Raw genomic sequence first — 21,172 nt, 5'->3', positions numbered from 1 at the left:
ATTGTAATGAATCTAGTAGAAGTCAACAGAGCTTTTCATTTATATCCATTTATAATTTGAAATACATACATATTAATAATATATAGATATAGCTTTTATTGTTTCCATATATAAGATAAAATACATATTTACAATACAACACAAATAATATATAAAATTGTTATAGGTATAAATCAAAACAAAATTACCTAGCTTTAAAAAGTTTCATTACATTACTGTTAAGCAAACCAGTTTATTTATGTAACAAAAGGCAAACGGGCAGGAGGTTCACCTGATGTTAAGTGATACTGCCGTCTATGCACTCAAGTGCGTTGCCGGCATTTTAGGAATCGGTACGCTCTTTTCTTGACGCTAAGTCGAATTGGTTAGGAAACACTTCAGCGGGGAGCTGGTTCCACATAGTGGTGATGCGTGGCAAAAACTGCATTAAAAACACTCATTATGGAACGACGGATGACAAGGTGATACGGATAATATTGGTATTTGCAGTACTTGTAAATTTTACAGGATGTGCCAAGGGTTTACCAGTATTTGTACAAGATATGGACAATCTGCCTTTGTCAGAGAGCACTCCGGTTGGTGAAGTGGTCTACACGTTGCTGGGGACAGATCCTGATGGGCTACCGGTAAGAAATTAATCTTTAGCTTTCTGCAAGTTTAATGCGGTATTTGGAAGACAGTGTAGCTCTAATTGGCAAGTAGGTGATCAGCCTTCAGTCTTACATTCTATAGGAATGTCTAATATATCTCGTAAATTTTTTGGGCCTGAAATTCAAAATTTCATTTTTATTTTAAACCATAATATAGTAATTAAAATTATATACAATATGTGGGCTCGTTTTAAGTAAGTAAAAATTACTTGTGCCAGGGAATTCAGCTCTTCCGTAAGTTATATGATATAAAATAATACGTGTATTGTACCTATGTGTGTGTGAATGTATAATGTTTTATATAACTGCCATTAAATCCTCCATTTCTGTGTTACTCAAGATTTGCAGCCAAATAATTGTTGCTTCAACCACGCCCACAACCTCACAACATCTTGATGTTTTTCTATTATAACAAGAACATAGACAATTAAATTGGTGAAGCCGTGGTTCAAACGAATCTCATGGTACTTGCAACACCATGCTGCTTCATTAAAAAATGTATTATTTTTCGTCACTTTCAGATTAAATACGGACTCGTGGGTACTGATAAGTTTTCAGTGGATCCAAAGACTGGAGAAGTTAAACTCGTACAGCCATTAGATAGAGAGGTAAGACATGATAACCATACTTTTATACTACATAACTAGGATTGGTAGAGATGTAAAGTAAAGGACACATCAGTTATTATATCATAATCCAGCCAAGTATTGTATGTTGTTCTCGATAATGCGGGCTACTCGATTGTGAGGTTAGCGCTCATAAATTCTCAAGTCATTTTCACACGTGTATATCCTTTCTATAACATATTTTCATATGCGATTGCCCTCATATTAACATGTGTGATATTTGAGAGCAAAAATAAAATAAGAACATTCTCTCATATTATGTATGAAATCCCAACCTTACATATAAAATTGAGCCCCAGCCCACATCTGTATATATGAACACGATTAACTGAACGGATTTTTGTAGGGCAGCGATAGTGTGATGAAGGAAGGTTGAGGTGTTATTATCTTGTATATATGTTCAATAATTATTGATGTGATACAATAAAACCTTGTATAAATAAGTCATTGTCCTATGAGAGCTGTTTAATAATAATGGACAATGGATAATTAACTTTAATATTTATCATAACACACATACATTAAGTGGTGTTTATTTAAGAAATAGATTTGTAAACTATTATTATATACCGTTTCTTTGCCTGCGTTTTCTCCTTTAGACAAGTATATTAAATTCTCAACTCCCGTACTCTACGGTCTCTCCGTGAAGCCTGTGAAGTGACCAGGAGACTTCTGTGCTCCTGGAAGGAGCTAGGCTGGCTTAGTTAGACAGGACTTTACGCACTACGGACCTAGTGAGAGTCTAAGTCCAGAATCTGAGTCCATCAACCATACAGCACTCCAATTGGGCACGGGGTTGGCATTTTGCTGCCTGTCTCATTAATCATTCCATCTCACTATAAATACCATCTATGCAAATCTTTCGGCGAAGCCAGACAACTAACTGGGCGCTAATTTATTATTTATCAAGCAAGCATAATATTTATTTATGGTACAACGGTATATTCAATGTACTGTAGGAATTAATAAAAAACTTGTACAGGCTATAGGCCAACTTTCACAATGTATGAACAAATATTACTGCAACTACAATTTATACGAATATTTTTTTTACAGAAAGAAGATACAATAAAGTTCCTAGTAGTCATAGAAAGTCTGGATCCCACTGCCGCCATCAATTTGGTGCAGACGCAACCTGTCACTGTCATTGTCCTAGACGAGAATGACAACCCGCCCATATTTAAGAACGTAAGTTGACAGTTTACATGACATAGATCTTAAAAAAACGGCTGGGAAAAAGAAAAGACATTGGAAAATTTAATTGTCATTTTAAGTATTTTTCTTTACTTGTTTTTTTATTTTTCCATCGTTTAAATTTTAAAAATAAAAAGGTTTAAACTTTAAACTTTCCCTGAACTTCCACAAATATTTCAAGATTATAAATAGCCAAATTGGTCTAGCCATTCTTTACCGAGACAAACGAACAGCAATTCTTTTATTTATATATAACTCACATTGAATTATACAGGGTGGCCAAAAAGTCGTGGATCAAACGCAAATAGGGGATAGATGAGGTCATCAGCGGCAAAAAATTGTTATACGGGAGGTCTTTAAGGTCAACCCCTGCAGAGTTATGATTTATTTTGGTTTTATATGAAAATTGACTTTTTTGTACTAATTCTTCTTAAAATTCGAAAATATCTACATCCTGTATCTTTCTCATAATATCCACTAGATTGGTACTGATGAGTTCTTGCGTTAGACATACTATTTATAGTTGTTTATTGAGTGTACTCAAGATAATATTAAGTGATACGATATAACATTTTTTTAAATCATAAATTTTTCTTTACTTTGGACCCCACTGTGAAAAAAAATAACTCCACCGAAAAGTGTCCCTGTACTACAAGTTTTGGCGCATTTAATAGGGATTCTGAAAAGGTATTACAAGTGGCCATGAGTCGCTCTAATATCCTTCTAGGAAGAATTACAAACAACGATTGTGAAATAATAATTGTATTAAAACAATTATTTCTCAATGGTTGTTTGTATGATACAAAATATTTTACAATAAAATATGCTCAAAATTCCTGACTCTGACCATAATAATTAATCTGCACCGTCTAATCATATTCCTACGTAACCCTCCAGCCATCTGTCCAATTTTTTGAATCTAGTCCGATTCACACAGTACTGGTCCCATGTAAGTAAATAATCTATCATAAGTCCGAATCGTTGTTGTTTTTTCGTCCTAGAAAGATATTAGAGAGACTCATGGCCATGTGTAATACCTTTTCAAAATCCATATTAAATGCGCCAAAACTTGTAATACAGGGTCACTTTTCGGTAAAGTAATTTTTTTTCACAGTGGGGTCCGAAGTAAACAAAAAGTTTTGATTTGAAAAAAAATTTATATCGTATAACTTAATATTATCTTCAATACACTCAATAAACAACTATAAATAGTATGTCTAACGCAAGAACTCATCAGTACCAATCTAGTGGATATTATGAGAAAGATACAGGATGTAGATATTTTCGAATTTTAAGAAGAATTAGTAAAAAAAAGTCAATTTTCATATAAAACCAAAATAAATCATAACTCTGCAGGGGTTGACCTTAGAGACCTCCCATAGAACAATTTTTTGCCGCTAATGACCTCATCTATCCCCTATTTTCGTTTGATCCACGACTTTTTGGCCACCCTGTATAACAGCAGCTTGAAGTTTTAACATTCCCGCCAAAATAAGGAGGTGTATCTATGACCAAAGCCCGAATGTACGCGAATTATATCCCATTTAAAATGGCTACTGAAATACGACTCATTATAAAAACTTAAATAAGTTTATGATTTTGGTCTAAAATTCGTAGTGATGTACTGGACTAAAAAATTCAATAACTGAAGAAAACTTTTGATTGTTTCTGGAATTCATTTTTACATGATTAATAAGGTTTTATTGCTGTCTGCGAAAGTCCACAGCACACTGTCTGTTACACACTCTTTGCGTAATATTTTCAGAGTCCCTACGAGGTAGATGTGCCAGAAGACCAAGCTGTGGGTACGACAATACTTCGAAATATTGAAGTAGAGGACCGGGATTCAGTCGGAGACAGTCTGGAAGTTGGATGTGTGGTTAATGAACAGGTAATATATAAAACTGAATTTAACTATCTGTTATTCCCAAGACCAATAATACTTGATCAAACATCTGGATTTTATTAGTAGCTTAGAGTGTCATCATAACTCTGAGTTATAATTTCTTTTTAACCGACTTCGAAGGAGGAGGTTACATATTCAACGTGTATTATTTCTCGTGGGTTTATGACGACGACGGGCTGAAGATGTCTTGTGAAATTGCACATATTTTGCATCAGGCGCGATTTTTATTATTATCATGGTGGGGCCACGCTAATTCATAAGCCATAAAAGATTAAGAATATAACTTTTTACAACAAGCTTCAGATTATTATTCTTAAAGGCTTAATTACGCTAAAGCGTATTAACTGGGCAGAAAGGGGCTTTAATTATTATTTATTTTAAAAAGTGCCAACGCTCGGCACACTGATACATTGGTACAAAAACAATAAAATATTTTATTGTGACAAAGCATAGACGAAGGAAAAAAAACAAATAGTTAAATTATAAAAACTAAACGAAAATCGATTTCAAAATGTGAGGAGAGCAACTGCGAGATCCAGACTTAGCTCGTTTATCAGCTAATCTCAATTTGGATATCGGTGAGTTTTGGCCTAAACGCGTTCCTCTTAATCATCATCCCGATGGGGTGCCTGGGGTATATCTAGAGGGTACAGAAATTTAAATTAAGTTAAAAAGTTGGGGCAATCAACCCGATTGTTAGACAGTATAAATACAAACGATATATCAATTTTAAGAAAGATCAAGGTCTACTTTTGTGTCTATTTCAGTGGCCAGAAGCATGCGAGTACTTCGAAGTGGTCAGCCTACAGTCATCAGCCAACCAGTACGCGGGGGCCTTAGTTCTCCGAAAGCAGTTGGATTATAATGAAAAACAATTTTATCAATTTCAACTTCAAGCCACGGTACTTTATTTATCTTCTTTATATATATTTATATAATTCTACTGTACGTGTGTAATGTGTATGTCACTGAACTCCTCTTAAACGGCTGGTCCGATTTGAATGAATTTATTTGTATTCGTTTGGGTGGCGCCTGGATGGTTTAGATTCACAAAGCAGCCCGGCAGGTTGCACTGCAGTCGGTAACTAGGTAATTTATCTATACACCAAATAACCAGGTGGTAAATATATAAATTTTCTGTCCACGTGTTCGTAATTAATCTCCTAAACGGCTGGACAGATTTTGATGATTTTTTTGTGTGTTAGAAGTAGAGTCGAGAATGACTCACATTGTTTTTTGTATGTAAAAATCATATTAATTCGATACTCGTAGCACTATGTGAGGGTTTTGACCATTCGATAATGTCCTCACCACGTGTAAAATCCTGTTTTCAGGATGGGACCCTCAACTCTTCAGCTCCAGTGGAAATTAAGGTGGTGGACGTGCAGAACAGTCCGCCCGTGTTCAGTGGCTCGTTGAGCGGGAGTTTGTCTGAAGACGCGCCCGTGGGCAGTGTGGCGCTAGTTGTCAAGGCAAGAGATGCGGATAGGGCTCAGCCGAGAGATGTCGCTTTAGAACTTATTACCAGTAAGTTACGACTATGTATTTGCGTGTTGTTCCCACGAGAATGTAAGTACGTGCTCCCATTTCACCATGCCTCCTGCTGATAGAGGACAAGTCTTTGTTTTTAATTTATTTTATTATTATTTATTACTAATAATAATAAAAAAAATTGTGCGTGTACTAGGTGTACACACGTAAGAAGTGAAACTTCTTTATGACCTTATTTTTCGAAAAATTATCTACTATATGCAACTTTACAGAAATTGGTTAAATAAACTTTACAAAAGGCTTTTATTATCATAGACATGAATACAAATACAATTATTTCATTTTAACTTATTACTGTACTACTATGTAGTACTAAGATTATTACAGAATTTCATTAATTGTAATAGAATTATGTATTAGTACAGTCAAAACCGGTTATAACGACATTGAAGGGACCGTATAGTTGCCGACGTTATATCCGATAGTCGTTATAAGCAATGTCATATATTATATATACACAAGTATAGTTAATATGTATGTACACTATCTACAAGTTATATTATCATAGTTATCTATCTAGAATAGGTAGGTATGGGTTATAATATGGTATGTTAATATTATAATATGTAAACGAGTCAAAAAAGAAACAAAAATATTTATTACGAAATAATTAGGTACAAAAGTAATCAATCATTTTGGTCTGTTTTTTTTAGCCCAGTCTCAAATATTTTTTGCATTTTACGTTTCATACTCCTCAAGGTATGAGTATCACCAGTATCAAACTGTTCGTTAAAGGCAATAAATTTTTGCAAAATTGTTACAGCGTTAACAGCCTCCGAAATCGTTATTGGCTGAAACTGTTCGTTGGGAGAAAGTGCGTAGGTAATAATATGCCTAAATATTCATTCAATGCCTTTAAATAAGATTTAAAATCGTTTGTATTGTTTTGTTTTGCTGAGACAAGAAGCGGTTGGTCGTTATAGCCGATGAATATCGATAAAATTACGTCGTTGTAAGCGATATGTCGCTGTATCCGATGTTGTTATAAGCGGTTTGTTTACTGAATAGTTTACTAGGGATTCGGACGGGACCATACAATCTGGTTGTAATAACCGATAGGTCGTTGTAAACGATGTCGTTATAAACGGTTTTGACTGTATTACTATCATTGTTATCGTTATTATATATTTTTGTTACTAACGGCTTCGAATCTCTTCGGATCAACCGTGGTAGGGACAAGAAAAAGATGGCGCGTAACCGAAAAATGTGACAAATGTGTGTAAATTTTTTTCCAACGCCGATAAAGAAGTTTGACTTCAAAAAGCAACATGGCGCGTAACCTGCTACAAAATTTCTCCCATACGTCGATAAAGAAGTTTCACTTCAAAAGATGGCGCGTAACGGAAAAATGTGACGCATAACGAAAAAATGTTACACTAAATTTTTTTTCAACCCCCATAAAGAAGTTTCACTTCAATAAAATAATATACATTGAAATAAATAACTAAACTTAACATAAACTAAAATATATCATTAAAAGAAGTCCCTTTAGGCAAGGTTCCGAAGATACTGGCAGCGTTCCCCCTTTGAATTGCTAGACTAATTATTTGTCCGAGGTAGCTGCCAGATCTTCGGTCTCCTGTGATCTCGACTAAGCTTTTTGAAATTTCTTTAAAAAAAATTTTTTAATTTTAATTTTTTTTACTTAACATGTCATGTGGAACATGGTGTAATGGTTGCAGCTCCTTACAAACGTTGTGTATAACAAAAACTTGGCGATTATACAAGGCAAGAAAATTTGTAAATGTAGGGGACATCGTCATGAGACAGCACAAACTATACGACAGTTTTGTCAAGTATACGTTCATAGTTTATGACATCTCGAAAGTATATTTCCATACAATTTGTAGTTTAATAAGCGTACTCTATTCGTACGACGTGTATGTGTGCGTTTACTTCTGTTTTAGGAGTTAGTTTTTAATACAAAGAGTACTTTTCGATTTTGACAACTATTTGAGCGTGCAACTTTCTTCCTATATGCGCATTTAACATTCGCTCGAACGGTGAAGGAAAATATCGTGAGGAAACCGGCTTGCATTAGACTCAAAAGTCGACGGCGTGTGTCAGGCATAGGAGGCTGATCACATGCTTGTCTATAAGATTAATGATCAGGAAACAGATACAGAAATCTGAGACCTATAATGTTGTATTTTTGTATTGTCACTGGTTTTTTTTTATTTTTTTTGGTTCTTATTGTAAATTAATATTACAGATCCGTTAGATTTCTTTTGGCTGGACAGCAAGACAGGAGAACTGAAAACCGCTAAACCCTTAGACAGGGAAGCTTTAGCTGATCCATCATCACCCTTAAATCTGACTGTTAGAGTAAGTACATCAAAGATATATTACGGTGTAACTCTTATACAGTAAACCTATTGCATTAAAAATGTTGTCCTTATCAATTTCCCTATAAGTGAAGGAGACGAAATGTCATTAATTAAAGTATTAAGAGAATTAGACACCGGACAATGAAAATGTTGTGTTACTGAAAGAATAGTTTTTTTTTTTAATTATATCTAACTTCGTACATAACTTATAGCGAGAGAGGTAGAGGACCGTAGCTAGTGGTAGACCTACCCCTTCGGGTAATAGGCGTGATAATATAAATAAATAATAATTAATTTTCCAGGCGAGTGAAATAGTAAACGGTATTCCCATAATATCGAACCTGACCTCGAGTCTCGCGACTGTGACGGTCACAATCAAGGATGTGAACGATGAGCCGCCGCGATTCAACAAAAGGGAGTACAGTGTGGAGATACCCGAAAGCTTACCCATCGGGACACCCCTGCCTAACCTGGACATGGTGGTCACTGATACTGATGTTGTGAGTAAAATAATATTTCTTAACCTAAATAATCAAAATAATTAAAAATAAAATTAAAATAAATTTAAAAAGTTTGGTCCCTGTGCCAGTATACCTTTAACGCTGGCAGCATTTCCTCGCTGTATTGCGATACTTATTTTTGGGCGAGGAAAGCATCAGCTCTGGGGTCACCTGTACTATCTACCAGGCACCAACTTAAATTTTTAATCAGCGCCTGTGCACTTGAACCCCACGGCCCAATAGTCTACTCCAAAAGGAATAAAATTGGAGTTTGAGGAAATACTCGTATATTTGAGTTTTTTATAATAGATAAGGCTATTATTTGGAGTAGAAATCACATAGCCTATGCTATGTGCTTTCTTTTATTAAATAAACAGAAAGAATCGTATCATGAGCTTCGGCGAGTTTCATTTCTGCTAACTTTGCATTTATTAAATGATTCTAAAGTCAACAGTTGGTGTTGCAATTTACTGAAGTTTTGTTATTTATAAAATATATTCACACAAATGGTAACCTTTTGTCTTCTTACATTGGGAGCTTTTATCACTATTCAAGCTTTTATTTTTTTTAGCTACTATTTTTTGCTATAGATATAGTCTTAAGGCCGATTTACATTATCTTAGTGTTTAGGAGAGTGCTTTAGTTCGTTGCGAGTGAACGTTTACATTTCTTCCAGTAGAGTATCATTACAGCGCCACAATGAACGCGCAACGACGTCGGCAAATACGCTCTATTCTACGCAAAATACTAACTGTAGTTATGGAACAAATAGAATACGAGATTTTATTCGAAATAAATAAACTAAATATAAATAATAAACAAAATAGCTTCTTTTAAGGCAGTGTATGCCGAATGCCCAGCCGGTTTGTTTTTGTATAAATTGTTTTTAACGTTCCACAAACATTCGTGAATAACATATTCAGACACAAATTTGATAGTTGTATCTTCCGACCATTTAGCCATCTTTAAAAATCAAAAAACACGCACGCGTTTCACGGTACTTATGCACTCTCCTAAAGATTTGACTAAATTACGTGTTTACATACAACGAGGGAAGATCTAGGGGGAAGCGCGGGCGAGGGAGGGGTATCACTTGAAACAAAAATAAAAAGCGATTCTATTTTGATTCAACTTGAAAGTCAAGTAGAACCGTACTAAAGCAAGTAGCGTTTACATGTTTCAACTAAAGCACTCTCCTAAACACTAAGATAATCTAAATCGGCCTTTAGGCATTGACAGTAAAACATATTAAAATACTCTATGCGTTAATCATTTAAGATAAGCTTTCGAAATACTACTACACATAGATTAGAATTTTCTAACAGTTTAAAATTTTTTCAGGGTCTAAACTCAGTATTCAGCTTACGTCTGTCTGATGAGTTGGGTGCGTTCATCGTAGAGCCAAGTACGGCCACTGGGAGTGCTACTGTCACTCTCAGACTCAACTCTACTTTGGACTATGAAGACCCTAATCAGAGGAAGTTTATTCTGGAGGTAATTACTAATTTCTTCATCATCGCGCTATCTCGTTTCTTTTTATCATCATCATCATCAATGGCTATACAGCCCCTTGTGGGCCTTAGCCTCCTCTAGTATACTTCGTACCCCTATTGTTTCGAGGTCTAACTCCATCACACCAACGCAGCCTCGGTCTAGCGGGTGTCTTTTGCCACCAGGTTGTGAGTTCAGTAAGCACCTTGGGTTTCTGTCATCAGCCATTCGGTGCACATGTCCCAACCACTCCACCACACCCAAAATTACAAGTGTGTGTAAAAGAAAAAGCGTAAATTTTTGGTGTTTTAACCTTTAAAATCTAAATTGAATACAAATTGAATACAATTTTTTTTAAATGAGTTGGGAAAATAATATTCCTGTAACGAAAAGGTCAAATATCAAACGTGTGTGTAGTGCAGACCAAAGTGCTTAAAAATAGTATTATATTTTATGAGAATTACTGAACTTTAAAGTTTTCAAAGTCAAAGTCAAATCGTTTATTTCAATTAGACCATCTAAAATGGCACTTTTGAACGTGAAAAAAAAAAATATAAAGATGATTCTAGTTGCCCCTTCCAAAAGGTAGTTTCGTGTGGAGAAGAATGGGCAAGAAACTCCACACTTACTCTTTTAAAATAGGTTTACAATATTTTGTTACATTTGTTAAATAATTATATGTGAAGACAATGTACTCTTAGAATAAACTACTATACTAAAAAAGTTAGTATACATGTTCCTCACATATTTACAAATATCGAAACCGTAGAATATTAACATTAAAGAGTAATAAAAATATTAAAAAAACACAACAAAACAGTGTGTGAGATACAAAAAAAAAATAATTACATTTGTAGCATTATATAAATTAAAAAAAATAATAATAATAATAACAAAAATATGTCAAAGCAAAAAATCAGCAACCAATTTGATTTTGTCCAGGCTATAGAGCCAATCATAGGACTGTCCTATGGAGCAGGACCAGCATGTTTCCAAGCATTCTTATCTTGAATATAATCATCTAATTTGTAATATGCTTGTTTACAAAGTGTACTTTTAATAAAACATTTAAATGTTCGTTCATTTAGTTTTAAAATGTCACAAGGTATTTTATTGTAACATTTCACACAGTACCCCATAAATGAATTTTGAACTTTGGCTAATCTGAAAGATGGTTGAGCTATTTTATCTTTATTTCTAGTACTAAAATTATGTCTTTCATTTATTTTACTAAAAAGATGTAGATTCTTTCTTACATACATAATATTTTCATAAATGAATTGGCAAGGTACTGTCATAATATTAATCTTTTTAAATAGTTCCCTGAGAGATTCGCAACGACGTAGATTATAAATGGCTCTGACCGCTCTCTTTTGCAAAATAAAAATGGATTCTATGTCAGCAGCCCGACCCCACAGTAAAATGCCGTAAGAAATTACAGATAAGATCATCAGACCTCAAAACAATTTAAGGTCCTACTCTTTTAATTGAAACGTCTAATATAATCGTGGACACTCTTTTGAGCTTTTTCTTTCTTTTTTTAATGTTCCATATTTTTAACATCATTATCATCATGAATTTCATCATCGGACGTCGAGACAGAATACGAAATTCCACCCGTATCACCTCGACGTCCGCCGTTCCACAACTGAGCGTTTTTCAAGGCAGTTTTTGCCGCGCACCACCACTATGTGGAACCAGCTGCCCACTGAGGTATTTCCGAACCAATTCGACTTAGGGTCCTTCAAGAAAAGAGCGTACCGATTCCTGAAAGGCCGGCAACGCACTCGCGAGCCCTCTGGCATTGAGAGTGTCCATGGGCGGCGGTATCACTTAACATCAGGTGTGCCTCCTGCCCGTTTGCCCCCTGTTTTATTAAAAAAAAAAAAAAAAAAAAATCATTTTCTTTCTATAAACTCAAACTACCAGGATCTCCCTAGTGTCTGTTCACTAACCGTGTTTTATTTTTCACAATTTTATACAACGCTATTAAATTTAGGTGATAGCAGAAGAGCTGCACACGTCTCCGCGACTATCATCCAAGGCCAGTGTGACGATATCCCTCAGTGACGTCAACGACAATGCGCCCCAGTTCGCGGAGCAGCCCTATTCAGGTTCCGTGGCTGAAGGTGCTCCTCCGGGGACCAGAGTGGTCGCTATAAAGGCAACAGATAGAGATACGGGCAGGTAAAAGGAGTCGCTGGTGATTTTCATTAGAAAATTATAATTTTGTTTTGTGATAAATTTCGATTTTTAGAAATTTCCTTTCGAATAAAATAAAAAGTAGGTGAGGTGAGTCTTTGGTGCATTCTAGAAAATATTTTTTTAGTCGGGAACGAAGCCGGTTTCATGTTCTTTTAAATTTCAGTTTTAGGCGCTAACCAAAATCACTCATAGTAGATTTGATTTTATCTAAGTATGTGATGCTTGAATTAAAAACAATAAATACATATCTGTTAATCCTTCACTATAATTTCAATTGTTGACTATAAACACTGTATCGTAACATCTCACGCATAATACGTATTTACACTAGTCACTAGAGCGGGCGGAGGGAGACGCGCGTGTGAAATTTACGAATGTTTAAAGAATAATTAACAAAACCTTACAGATACGGCACCGAGGGCATAGTGTATCAGTTATCCGGCAACGGCGCAGAACTGTTTCGCGTCGACAACCGCAGTGGAGTCATCTCAGTCGCCGCTTGTCCCACACCTGGAACTCCGCCTTGTATTGACTTTGAGACTAGGAAGGATTATTTCTTGCAGTACAAGGTAGGTTCTCGGAACTCTATTTTCTTGTATTGGATACAAATTATTATACAGTACAAATCATATCTTTTTTATTTTTGAAAACAAAATCTAGATAACTTAATACCAACAAGGGGTTCTTATAGACATTGTTAATATACACGAGATGATTTATTTATCAAATAATATATGTCGAACAATGGCGTTATATTTTTTTTATTTTTATTATTTTTTTATTTTTTTTCATTTACTGTCACAGAGCCTATAATTTAATAACGTCAAATTCAAATTAGTTCAAAAACGATAATAATCGTTAATTTATATATCTAAACGGCGAATTTAATTATTTATTATTATTATTTATATAAATTTAAGACATATTTATATTCAGTAACTTTATTTATTCATGTATTATTCTATTTAATTCTTATATTTCTATTTTCTATTGGCCCAAGATGTAAAATCGATCAATTCGCAATTACTATATTCTTAGGAAATTCGATAATATTTAACCTTAACCATTTCACGATAACAAAATGGAGCGGATTTGTACATTTTTCTTATACTTTGTTTTGTATCTATATGTATAAGAATATAGTATGTCTCTTTAGGTTAAATTGTATATAAACTCATAAAAAATACGAACACAAAGTAATTTGCATTATTTTAATTCAGTTAAACCAAAATTTGGCCCTTTTCGAAATAATCGGGTTTGTCTCATTCTATCAAATTGTGTTTACGCTGTGATGAAAAGAGACAGAGTGATAACGTTCCAATTAAATGATTACAATCTCAGGCGACGGACGACGACGGCTCAGGCCAAATGACGGTGGTCTCACTCCACATCTCGGTCACGGACTCCAACGACAATCCTCCTGCCTTCCTGACTCCCGTCTATCGAGCATCCATCGATGAAGATGCTCTGAAGTTTGAGCCGGAGTTACAGGTAGGCTTGATTCATTTATTTATTTATAATAGTAAAATATAAAATAATATGTTTAAAATTGTACAAGAACAAACTTATGTTAAAAATCCTTTTTAGTAAATTAGGTTAGCCTTAAATGACTTATTAGGCTTAATCGTAATGTTTTATTGTGTCTTTCTGCAGAGATAATTTAAAAAAATATGTGTCAAATTAATTAATAATAGTATCAATTAATAACAGCCTACAACTCCTTCAATTTCACTCATGATTTATATAAATACTTATAAAATTAACCAATTTGCCCAAGCATAAAAGTGGATATTCCCCTCACTTCCAGTTGCGTTTTTATAAAAAACACTGACCAATTTTGACACATTGTTCCATCTCACCTCACTAGAACAAAAAGTTTTGCCGTATGTCCCAGCACTTGGTTCTCAGTGATAAGTCCAAGTCCGCGATATATACAACTCCAAAAAGCCTAGAAGTTGTACCTGCAAGCAGACCACATGTGGAATGTGAACGTGTAGAGCTTTCCGTCTACATATATCTTCATAATATGTCCTGAGGACAGAGAACCTGTTAATATATATTAATATAAATTTAAGTCAATATTTAAATACCATCAACACAGGATCATTAAAGGGTCTAATATTTCCAAAAAAATTATTATATAGTATATTTATGTGTTTTTTTTCTGCCCATGGCCCTTTATGGCTTTCTTGTTAACTAAAAGTGCTTTAAACTTTGTGTTTATCATTTTTTTTGATAATTTTCTTATTATTAATAAAAGATACAATTAACAGGTCCAAGCTCGTGATCCAGACACGACTTCAGATATACGGTACTCTATCGTAGAACCGAAAACGCATCCATTTTGGATAGATCCGGTTTCCGGAAGGATATTGGTCCGACCGGAAACAGGTGGAGTGCGTTCCACAGACGATAACAAGATCATATTGACTGTTCTCGTAAGTATTAGTAGGATTTTAAAAAAAAAAAATTAAATGTTTGTACAGCTTGTAACCCAGTGGACTGTGAAATTTATATGTCATAAATGTCATTTACAGATATAGTATATGTAGTATATGTATTAGCAAATAAACATTGCCTATATTAAATTTTATAATAACATTATATTCTCAGGCCACAGATGGTATCCACAACGCAACGTGCAAAGTCGAGATCTCAGTGCGTGACGTCAACAATCACGCACCCGTATTTGACACTGACAGATATGAGGCTGACGTCACTGAAGACGCTGCTACTGGTGAGGTTTTATACAAATATTATAAATGTATTGAATTCTTAAATACATTTTATTAAAACTAATATTTATTGGCCTATTTTTAAGTACTTTGTTGTAGCATTTTTTTGGTAAAATAATAAATATGAAATAGTTTAATATTTTATTCACTTAAGAAGCGGCGCTTGACCGCATTTCTAATAGTCAAATGTTTAAAAATACATTCTAACGAACACATATAGTATAATTGTAATAGTATTTGTTTATATTTCATACAAATTGTCGTACGTACGTAAACGAATACTTGACGAACTTATTTCCCGATTCAATTCCCGATAAATTAATAGGTGGCAATCCAATCTTTTTAGGTCTGAGCCTCCGATTTCAGTATTTGTATCACGATCATTTGTCAACCTAAATGACAAGCAGGCGATCAGCCTTCTGTGCCTGACAGATGCAGTCGACTTTATGGGTCTCAGGCAAGCCGGTTTCCTCACGATGTTTTCCTTCACCGTTCGAGCTAATGTTAAATGCGCACATATGCATTGGTGCTGGAGACGGAACCTACGACCTCAGAGATGAGAGTCGCACGCTGAGGCCAACACTGGTATTCCCAATGCAATAATTCGACGACTCATTGGTCTAGTGGTTAGTACCCCTGACTGTGAATCCATGGGTCCCGGGTTCGATCCCCGGCTGAGACGAACATCGATGTGATGAGCATTTGGTGTTGTGCTTAGGTCTTGGGTGTTTAAATATGTATTTATATCTATCTATAATATGTATGTATATCCGTTGCCTAGTACCCATAACACAAGCTTCACCAGCTTAGCATGGGACTCGGTCAATTGGTGTGAATTGTCTTTAATAAAAAATAAAAAATAAACTATCTCCGTATTCCTATAGGTAGTCAAGTAGCAATAGTCCACGCCACGGACTTGGACAGTGGAGTGAATTCCGAAATAAAATACAAGATACAAAAAGGGGCTTTGGACGCCTTTACACTAGACAATGCCACTGGGGTACTCACCGTTGCTGACAAACTTGACTACGACAAGCGGAATACGTATAGGATTCAAATTGTCGCCGTTGATATGGGTAAGGGTCCTTCAAGCCTTTTCTTTTAAAAGGCCGACAACGCACTTGTGAGCCTCCAGCCGTTGCCTCCTTTTACATATACCTATATATACAGTGGAAAATCTTCTTAACGTAATTCGTTATAATCAATAATCTCTATAACGTAAAAAGATATACTTTGGTTGGTTTAACACAAAACTCATACATAACTTAACTCTTTATAAAGCAACAGCCACTCTCTATTACGAACAAATATTTTCATATTTAGACATCAACAACATACATAACACGACAAGATGGCCAGTAAAAGAAAAGCGTTAACGTAATTGGTTAAATTTGTTTTTTTTTCTCTTCGCTCCCTATAATGACAACTTTTCTATAACGGAAAAAAATGCTCGGTCCCTTGAACTTCGTTATAAACAGTTTACACTGTAATCTCTACTGGCCTCATCACTTATCTAATTTATGTTTTTGAATTCCTCCCTCCTTTATACTTTTTAAACTTAGATGAATATGTGCCGGACATAGGTCATCATTTGGCTCTAAGACATGCTCACTATATTCGCTTCTCCATATGAGCATGAGATTGCACACGTAGCAAAGAAAATCGTGATTCGAACTCACGACCTCAGGGTTCCGCCTATTAACATATAATTTGGAGGACCATGGTTCGATTTCAGGCAAATCAATTCATGTTCTCGTCAACATTCCAGGTATCCCAAGCTTAACCGGTACCACAGAACTTATAGTCCATGTTATCAATGTGAACGATAAGAAACCATACTTCACTCCTCCGATACAACGAGCTGAAGTATCGGCTGATGCGGATGTGGACACCCTGGTGCATACCCTGATAGCGGTCGACCCGGATATCACGGATAATACCCAATTGGTATTTGAATTGGGAGAAAAGCCGGTTCAGGCAGTTGACAAGAATGGGAAAGAGGTAGCTTTTTGTTTTTGAAGTGAAACTTCTTTATCGGGGTTGGAAGAAAATTTAGTGTAACATTTTTTCACACACACTTTTTTTATAATATTTTTAAGTTTTTATAGAAATTTTTCGTTTATATAACATTGCTCTTTGTTAATAATATATTGTTAATATCTATAAAATTTATTTGCTACAACATGCTAACAGTAACAAAATGCTAATTATATTTAGGTGTCCGATGATATAATTTTGTCATCGTGGTTCAAAATCCTCTCCAACGGCACAGTGGTAGTCGGTAATCATTTAGACAGAGAAATTGCGGCCGTGGTTACACTTCCCGTCGCTGTAACAGATGCTTCCGCGCCTAATCTTCAGAAGACTGAAGGTAATTATCATGTGCCCTTATTCTTTTATTTTCTCCATTTTCTTTATCCTTTGTCCTTTTTCATTTTCATCTGCCCTTTTTATTTTTCATGTGCACTTTTTTCTTTTTCATGTGTCCTTTGTCTTTTTCATGTGCACTTTTTTATTTTTCATGTGCACTTTTTTATTTTTCATGTGTCCTTTGTCTTTTTCATGTGCACTTTTTTATTTTTCATGTGCACTTTTTTCTTTTTCATGTGACCTTTGTCTTTTTCATGTGCACTTTTTTCTTTTTCATTTGCACTTTTTTCATTGAAGTATTTCTATTGAACCGCATTTTACAGGTGAACTAATAATAAACATAGTGGACGTAAATCGTCATGCGCCCGTATTCACGCAACCCGCGTACACCGAGCGTATACTCGAGGAGCAGCCGATCGGGACCGTACTCAACACGTATACGGCCACGGACAGGGAGACGCCTATATCCGCCATTGTTATTTATCCGCCCAGCCCTTATTTCTCTATAGATAATGTTACAGGTAAGCAAGATTTTGCTATAATAGATGATTAAAAAATAAAAAAAAAAACATGGCGATTAAAAAGAGTGGCGGAGAGTTTATTGTCAGTTCTTCTCTTCCGTTCTACGCTCTTGATTTGAGAACTGGCACTAAATGTAAAGTTACAAGCATTTCATATACATTTCTTTTTTTTTGACGTTCATAAGTACGTACATTGTGTTACCTATATGCTTAAATGATTTTTTACTTTTGACTTTACACAAGATAAGCATTTCAGATTATTTATTAGTACACATATAACCTATGCAAATTGTATTTTTTTAGTTCTGGTAAGTATTGTCGTTCAAAATTTAAATCTAACATCCATAATTTTAAAAACCCGCCGTCTATGCGTATTCTAGAAGAGACTTGTTTGGCTTCATCCCTCCTGCCTCGTTTCAACACTGTACGAGCCGTATTAATTCAAAATATCATCAGCATCACCTTGTTGGCTGGAACGTCTACGGTCCGATTCACAAGACACTTTCTTTTGTGTACTAGCGAAAAGTGGAATCGACTCCCGGTCTTCCCTGAGAGATACGACCTCAATTGTTTACAGAAAGAGTATACTCCTCTCTCAGAGACCGGCAACGCACCTACGATAATGGGTGTCCATAGGCTGCGATGACTGCCCTTTTTGGGCGTCCCGTATGCTATTAAAACACCCTATGACGTACTTCGTGTTTTTTTTTAAATTATAACCCCTAGATTTAAATTATTGTATGTTTGAAACGAATAAAATCACTTCTACATCTACGCAGTTAAAAAGCTTCATTATTCCCGCATTATTTATTTATTTTATATTATAATAGATATTATAAATTTACTATTTTTAGGTGTAGTAAAAACCATCCAACGAATCGACTACGAAAAAATCCATTCGATAAACTTTACTCTCGTCGCTTTCGACTCTGGTGTTCCGCAATTGTCGACGTCTGCGGGTGTCTTCGTCGACGTGGTGAATGTTAACGATGAGGAACCGAACTTTGACCAGGAGGTGTACGAGGCTAGCGTCGATGAGCACAGTGTAGTGGGAACGAGTGTTATCACTGTACACGCTACTGATAAGGATGAAGGTATGTTCTTTATTGTAAGAAAATAGGATTCCCTTTGTCGTGGGTAGCTAGTCTCTTCCATTTGACATATTTAATTTCTACATAACATTTACAATTTTATAATTAAACTATTGTTGGACAGTAAAAATACTTTCTGTTTCAGCAGAGACAGGTTGAGATTTTGTTTAAAATTGTTAGTGAATGTATAAAGTTTTGAAACGTTAGTGAATTTTTTTTACCAAAGTGTTTAAAGATGAAAGGGCCTGTGAAGGAGAAAAGGCGTTAGGCGAAGAAAGTGCGTCTTTTGAGTAGCTTATAATAATAATTATGTTAGGTTGCGTTGTGTATGATGAAGTGAGGTCGGTGTTTATTTCCAAGAAAGTCGGCATAATGACATTTAGTATGGTTGTCTAACCGTTAAACCCATTTCTTTCATTGTCCAATTTTGAAGTTGAGTAGCGAGGTTTAAAAATTTCTTTATAAACTAGAATATACTCATAATTTAAACTATTAAACTCAGTTGTTACCTAACTTCATACAGAGTGTTTAATTTAACTTATATCTGAACATATCCATACAACCGCCACCGAAATAAACTTTCGCTTAAATAAATTGACAATTATTCTCAGGTGAATTCGGTGAAATAAGATACAGCTTGGCTGGCCAACCGCCATACTTCGACATAGACCCAAACACTGGTATAATCATTGTGGCGGATAATATTGATCGGGAATCAGTCACTGATGTCACGTTACGTGCAGTGGCCACAGACATGGCGCCTGCGCATCTTAGCAAAAGCACTAGTGTTCCTGTGAGTATTTTTTATAATTTGCTCCATCATTTGTGTGATCTAAATTTTATTAATTTTTACTTACTTTGCTATTCAATAATCTGAAATATTTCAAAGAGCTCTTCGCGCAAAAGCCGGCGACGCATCCACTAATAAAATGAGTGTCCATGTACTCAAACTCAAAATATCTTTATTCAAGTGGGTAACCAAGTACACTTTTGAATCGTCAAGTTAAATGAATCGTAAATTTACATTTACTACCAGTTCGCAAGTCAAGGGCGTAGAGCGGGTAAGAAGAACTGGCAAGAAACTTTCCGCCACTCTTTTTAATCGCCAGGTATTGTCATACAAATTGTTTGAACTGGAGCAATTCAATCTCAAGGATTAGGATCATTTAAGTAGTCCTCAAATTTATAAAAAGCTTTGTTGATTAATTTTCGTTTAACGAGGGCTTTGAATTTATTTAGTGATAATTCTCTAATTTCGCTTGGGAGTTTGTTGTAAAAACGAAAACAATTTCCATATAAGGAGTGGTTTATCTTTTGGAGCCTGGTTGGTCGTACACTCAAATTAGTTCTATTTCGCGTATTATACTGGTGAAAGTCACCATTTGTTTTAAAATCGTTTATATTTTTTTGGACATACAACAAGGCTTCAAGAATATATTGACCAGATTGTGTCATAATATTTAATTCCTTAAACTTATTCCTTACCGACTCCCTCGGAGAAACACAACAAATACCCCGAACAGCCCGCTTCTGCGGCACAAATATGGATTGAACCTCTGCAGCAGCACCCCACAGTAAAATACCGTACGACATAACGCTATGAAAGTAGCTATGATACACAATTTTAGCCGTGTCCTTATCAGTAAACTGTGGGATTTTCTTTACTGCATATGCTGCAGAGCTCAGCCTATTCGAAAGAGTATCTATGTGCGGGCCCCATTGGAGTTTACTATCTATTGTTATGCCTAGAAAAACAGTTTTGTCAACAAAGTTTAGTTCACTGTCCTTAATTTTCAGGTTACCAATATCTCGCTTTACGCTAGTAGTTGTAAATCTAATACATTTTGTTTTATTCTCATTAAGCAGTAAGTCATTTACATTAAACCAGTAACTATATGAGAGATAGAATTGTTTACATCGTCCAATAATACGTTATTCCTATACACTTTAAATAGAAGTGAAGTGTCATCAGCAAACAATACCATCTCATGAACTTCGTTGACAA

General features: G+C 35.2%; 1 protein-coding gene across 1 annotated transcript in view; it reads left to right on the top strand.

Moving 5' to 3' along the window:
- LOC125049411 (cadherin-87A) overlaps positions 1-21,172 on the top strand; it is a 55,904-nt gene that overhangs the window by 23,203 nt on the left and 11,529 nt on the right. Inside the window, exons 3-22 of the mRNA XM_047648677.1 lie at positions 508-626; positions 1,172-1,258; positions 2,333-2,464; positions 4,236-4,361; positions 5,144-5,278; positions 5,711-5,903; positions 8,140-8,252; positions 8,557-8,754; positions 10,096-10,248; positions 12,245-12,432; positions 12,857-13,019; positions 13,792-13,941; positions 14,724-14,888; positions 15,064-15,187; positions 16,070-16,261; positions 16,954-17,186; positions 17,403-17,556; positions 17,879-18,076; positions 18,931-19,170; positions 19,779-19,960. Coding sequence (XP_047504633.1) covers positions 508-626; positions 1,172-1,258; positions 2,333-2,464; positions 4,236-4,361; positions 5,144-5,278; positions 5,711-5,903; positions 8,140-8,252; positions 8,557-8,754; positions 10,096-10,248; positions 12,245-12,432; positions 12,857-13,019; positions 13,792-13,941; positions 14,724-14,888; positions 15,064-15,187; positions 16,070-16,261; positions 16,954-17,186; positions 17,403-17,556; positions 17,879-18,076; positions 18,931-19,170; positions 19,779-19,960 — 3,245 coding nt within the window. The remainder of the gene's footprint in view (positions 1-507; positions 627-1,171; positions 1,259-2,332; positions 2,465-4,235; positions 4,362-5,143; positions 5,279-5,710; positions 5,904-8,139; positions 8,253-8,556; positions 8,755-10,095; positions 10,249-12,244; positions 12,433-12,856; positions 13,020-13,791; positions 13,942-14,723; positions 14,889-15,063; positions 15,188-16,069; positions 16,262-16,953; positions 17,187-17,402; positions 17,557-17,878; positions 18,077-18,930; positions 19,171-19,778; positions 19,961-21,172) is intronic.

The sequence above is a fragment of the Pieris napi genome, chromosome 5 (genome assembly GCF_905475465.1).
Source record: "Pieris napi chromosome 5, ilPieNapi1.2, whole genome shotgun sequence".
In the NCBI taxonomy this organism is placed as follows: domain Eukaryota; kingdom Metazoa; phylum Arthropoda; class Insecta; order Lepidoptera; family Pieridae; genus Pieris; species Pieris napi.
The sequence above is the reverse complement of the archived record's forward strand: the minus strand, read 5'-3'. Positions and strand labels throughout refer to the sequence as shown.